General features: G+C 44.3%; 1 protein-coding gene across 1 annotated transcript; it reads right to left on the reverse strand.

The window, feature by feature from the left end:
- Positions 1-1,501: 1,501 nt before the first annotated feature.
- Rag1 (recombination activating 1) lies at positions 1,502-4,688 on the reverse strand. Its single transcript, XM_010612551.1, has one exon. The coding sequence runs from the start codon at positions 4,658-4,660 to the stop codon at positions 1,502-1,504; it is 3,159 nt and encodes a 1,052-aa protein (XP_010610853.1). The 5' UTR covers positions 4,661-4,688.
- Positions 4,689-5,472: the final 784 nt, after the last annotated feature.

Here is a 5,472-nt window from a genome sequence, read left to right on the forward strand (position 1 = left end):
AACATGCCACGTAAGGTGGTGAACACCTGTAGCCTCAGCTATTCAGGAGGCTGAGGCAGGAGGAAGTGAAAGTTCAATGCAGTGACTCTGTCTCAAAATTTAAAAAAAAAAAATAGAAAAGGACAGGATATGTACCTAAATGGTACAGAACTTGCCTAGCATTTGTAAATCCATGGGCTCAAACCCCAGTAGCATTAAAAAAAAAAGAAAAGTTCCAAAAGTAACCAAAAATAAACAATGTGCAAATGTTAACTCTTCCACTGAATTATGGAAGGAACAAGGAGGAAAAATGAGAACCAAGACCTGTCATGTAAAAGTACAAGATCCCAATAACGAATGTAACTGTACTGTATCCCTAAAATGTACCAATAAACTCAATTTTTTAAAAAAGAATAGTCTTATCTAAATTTAAAATTACACATTTACCAGATACTATAATTTGAGTAAGTTGAAAGAAAATTAGTCATAACTGAATGAATAACCTAGAGGGAAGGACTCTAAGAACCCTGGATTTAATGAAATTAACCCAGTTTTGTGTAGAGAAAAATCTGACATTTTTATCAGCAAGTCTTAAAACTGTTTTAGACAGTGAGCACATTAGGATTTGCAAAAATCTCATGACCTTGCAATTGTATGGGAAAGCATTTCTATATTCTAGAATACTTGAAATAAACAAATAAAAAACAAACTTGGCTACTGATAGCTAAGTGAAGTGAAAATGTATTATTGGAAGATTTAATGGCTGGCTCTAGCAAGCAGGAGTATTCTCCAACTTCATTACTGAAAGATTCATGACAGTAAACAACCTCCTAAACTCTGAATGTAACTGTAGAGATACCATTGAAACCTAGAAAAAGGCTAATTTTCCGAAACTTTTCTTCATGTGGGATATTTCTGCATAAATGTACCAAATGAGGACAGGCACTGAGAGCACTGTGTAAAGGTTATTGTGCCTTACAAATGTTAGATATTGTTAGAAAAACCTAAAAGACTTTTTTGAATCTTATAGACTAAGATATGTAAAATTGATAAAATAAAGAATCCTACAAAAAACAAAATAGAAAAGAACTTACTATATCTTAATACAAAATATAATACATTGAGGGGAATAAAAGAGAACTGCGAGACAAATTCCTCTCCTGGCCTCGCTGGCTGTTCTTTGACAACCCTGGCTTTGATTTTCATGACACTCAGTCGTGTTCGCACATGTATCTTTACTCATCGCTGGTCCCCCCGCTGTTTCTCCTGTTCTAAGTTATTGAGCTTTCAAATAACTGATTTCTCCTGTTGCTTTTCTGAACTCACTAAGCAGCTCAGGCAATTGGCTCATCAGTTATCCATTCCTGACATGGTAACAGCACCTGTGGCCTCTCCCTCCAACCTGCCACCTCTCAGGTGGTGAAGCCCCATACCCAGTGGTGAAGGGTGCTCAAGAGAAGACCTCAGTGCAACCCAAGAGAAAACTCATCTGCAAAAACCAACTCATAAGTGGTTTCCCTACTTAAAATTCCATTGAATCTTGGCTTTCCAGAGCGTCCTCTAAGGCTAATGGGTCCTCTAAGGTTGCATTTGAGTTTGCGTTAAACCCACAGTTCTTTAATGCATTGTGAGCATTCATGAACTTCTGGAGGTATTTGGAAGTATATAACCAGTGATGTTTGAGGACATCTTCCATCTCGTAGCACTTGGACTGCCTGGCATTCATTTTCCGGAAGCGCCTGAACAGTTTGTTGCCAGACTCATTTCCCTCACTTGCCCACGCCCCAATGGATCCATCCCTCTCAATAATTTCAGGGACGTGCGCCAAGGTTTTGTGAAAATAATTGGTGATTTTGCCTTCGTATCTGTACTTAAACTTGGTAGAGAGGAGCTCAGCGAAACGCTGGGAATTGAAACTGTACTGGCAAAGGGAGTCCGGGCACTCTTTAGCAGGGCACGTGGAGCGCCACACCGGTTTCATCTTCAGGTAAAGGTCCATCAGCTCCCTGAGAGCTTCGTGCCTCTCCACAGAAGGAATTAATTCACAAACTGCTTCCACAGTCTCTTTAGTCATGAGCTTCCTGGCAAAGTTGCCGTTCATCCTCATGATTGGTTTCAAGTTCATCTTCTTCCGGAGATGCTTGTCTAAGGTGGCCTGCCATCTTTTCCTTTCCTCTTTGGAGGCATTGGGATTTTTGTATACCTCCCCTATCTCGAGCTGGAAAATCTTGTAGAATTCAGCTGCGTTGCCGATATCACAGTGGAGCGCGTCTATGGAAGGGACTGTCTCAATGAAAGGTTTGGCTGAGACCCCTTTCACTCGATCTCGTAGCTCTTCCACTGACTCGTGGTACGGGTTGGAACGCCAGACCTCGTAGCGCTCCAGGTTCTCCGTGTGGCTTCTGGTGATGGAGTGGAAGACAAGGTTCTGAGAGGCTTCCAGGCGAGTAGCATCACAAAGGGTACAAATGTAGACTGACCCAGAAGCCTCGAGGCCTTCCACTTCCCGGACAAGTTTTTCATCATAGCCAGTGCCCCTGAAGAGGAACTTGAAGGTCCTGAGGATGCCTCCCATCTCCAGCAGTAATTCACTGCTCTTCATGGCCTCCCTCTCCGCGATAAGAGGGCTCAGGATGGCAGTCAAGGTCTCGTGGTCAGACTCATCAGCCAGCATAAGGCACAATGGCTTGCAACACAGTTCAGAGTTAGGCTTGGCTTCCTCGAACACCTTCACATTCTGGGAGCCATGCGCGATGGTAATTCGCATGACTGTGAATGAAAAACGAACTGCCTTTTCAGGAACTGCTGGTCCACTCCCGTGCTTCTCGCTCACATCCCCCATACCATCACAGGATTCCTTGACCACCACTGTGAAGGGGCCATTGAGGTAGTCGTCGAGGTCTTGGGTCCTCATGCCTTCCAAGATGTCCTCTTCCATGTCCATCAAAGCCGACACCAGAGCCGCATCATAGCGGAACCTCTTGGCAATGGTGTCCACTGGGTAATCGTCCACGGAGGCGGAAAGCCCAGACAGTCCATCGATAATGCCGACATCGGTGTTGGAAGACACGTTCTGCAGAGGTGGCTGCCACTCAAAGGGGTGGTAACCTGGCAGAAGGACCTTCTCAGCATTCCGAAGGGCGTGCAAAGGCTGAAAAATCTGCCTCCCTGTGATGGCTTTCACCGTCCTGTACATCTTGTGGTACTGACTGCAGCTGAGGAAGGTGTTGATGCGAATGGCCAAGCAGACAGCCGGCCGTAGGCCGGAGCCTCGGCCCTGCATGATGGCCTCCAGCTCATCAGCTTGTCTGTGTTCATTCCTCGCCCTCAGGGCCAGCAAGAACAAGGTCAGGCACACTGACTTCACATCTCCACCTTCTTCTTTGTCAGCAAAAGCTTTGACTTGCATTTTAAGCTCCCTCAGCCGATGCTTCTGAGCTCTCCGGGTCAGTGACAGCAGATGTTGACGAGGCCGGCCCCCTTTATTAATATGTACCAAAGTCTCTCTGGATTCCTTGTGGCTTGAGATGTGCTGATTATATTTTTCCAAGCTGACTTCCTCACTGCACTCTTTTGCTGGGCATTTCACCATCAGAGAATTCAAGACGCTCAGAAAGGACTTCCCTGGACTCTCCAGGTCAGTGGGGAAGCATGGATAGCGGCAAAAGGGACAATAACTGCCCATGACTTTGAGGCATCTGAGGATGCAGATTCTGCAAAATACATGTTTGCAGGTGGTCTCCACAGGATCAGCCAGGATGTGCTCACAAATCTGGCAGGAGATCGATTTCACAAAGTGTGTGGGGAAGTCCACTGCCAGGAGCTCGGTGCTAAGATGTATCTTACTGCAGCTGGCAATCTTCTTCATGACTTCGCTGCTGCTGCTGCTGCTGCTGCTGCTCCTGCTGCTGGTGATCCTCGCCTGAATTCTCCTCTTGCGCTGACGGGTTCGTTTGGCTGGGTCAAGCATAGTTTTGAATTTTTTGCTGAGCTGTACATTTGGAGGATGTTTCTTCCTCTTGAGTCCCCGATGGGCCACCTGGCAGATGTCACAGGATGGCGTGTGTGGGTGCCACTCCATAGTTGCATTCCTGGGGAAGTAAACCTCACGTGGGGCCCCACTAAACTTCCTGTGCATGATGCTCCAGCAGTTATGGCAGAACTCAGTGGGGTGGATCGAGTCAACATCTGTCTTCACATCAATCCGGAAAACTCTGGCAATGTGGTCTGGCCAAGAAGTGGCTCTCTTCTCCTTCTTTCTTAAAAGGACTTGGGTTTTAGCATCCACAGGCCCATGGACTGGATATCTCCTGTTGTACTCATCAGTTTTGAAAGAATTCCCACAGATGCGGCAGAGGTGTCGAAGGTTGGCTTGGTGAATTGCTATGTCTCTTGTTTTCCCATCATCAAGAGGTTTCTTTGAAAACTTTGGATGGGGCTTCAATGCTGGTTGAGTCAGGACTGGCTTCTGGTCACTAGGTTTGTCCAGGACCACTGGAGATTGCTCTAGAAAGGGTTTCCCCTCACAGGGATCCTTTTCCTTTTGAGCTTCCGCAGGTGCCTTTTCAAAAGATCTCACCCTGAATAGCTTAAATTTCCACTCGGAAAACTTAATATGTGGATGCTGAATTTCATCAGGGGCAGAACTGAGTCCCAAGGTGGGTGGCAAGGAGACAGCCATGCTGGCTGAGGTACCTGGGGACAGTGAAAACAGGTCAGGTTATAGAAAATGTCAATATCCCACTAGTGTATCTTGTAAGTAATAAAAATTATCATTCATTTATTCATTCATTATTTCCAAACATTATTTATTAAATCTCCCATTTTAATACACAATGTTAGATGCTGGTCATATGGCAAAGAATGGTCATTCAATGTTCTGATAGTGCTTAGGGTCATTTAAACTGTGTGTATATATAATTTTAAATACTATATATATGTCAAATCTTATTGCTTTTTCACAAAACCGTAAGTTGTTTTTTTTGTTTGTTTGTTTGTTTGTTTGTACCAGGGATCAAACTTGGGTCCTTGAGCTTGCAAGGCAGGCAGTGGAACCACTGAGCTAAATCCCTGGCCCCAAAATCCATGAGATCTTTAAAGACAGAATCTTTGAGTGATTCACCTTTTTCTTTCCAATGTTCTTGGTACACATTAAGAGCTCAGTAGGCATCTGTGAGTAAATGCAAACATAAACTGGCTACTAAATCCAAAGAAAAGCAATATTTTCCACATTGTATTAGCTTCATTGCACTAGCTGGACAATATAATTCTAGCCCTTTAAAGCAGTCTTCTGGGAGGTTGGTTATTTCTTCCAAACCGGTCATAAAGTGATGATAAAGCTATAAACCCAAAGAAACTAATTAATCACCACTTGAAAGGACGGAGTGAATTTTGAGCTTTATGGATGCAAACTAATAATAAGTATCATGGATACTAATTATGCTTACAATTTTAATTACTGAACGCTGCTGTAAATTAGAAGGCCATGTCTAC

Source organism: Fukomys damarensis, unplaced genomic scaffold, assembly GCF_012274545.1.
Source record: "Fukomys damarensis isolate Sample0158 unplaced genomic scaffold, DMR_v1.0_HiC HiC_scaffold_27, whole genome shotgun sequence".
Taxonomy (NCBI): Eukaryota; Metazoa; Chordata; class Mammalia; order Rodentia; family Bathyergidae; genus Fukomys; species Fukomys damarensis.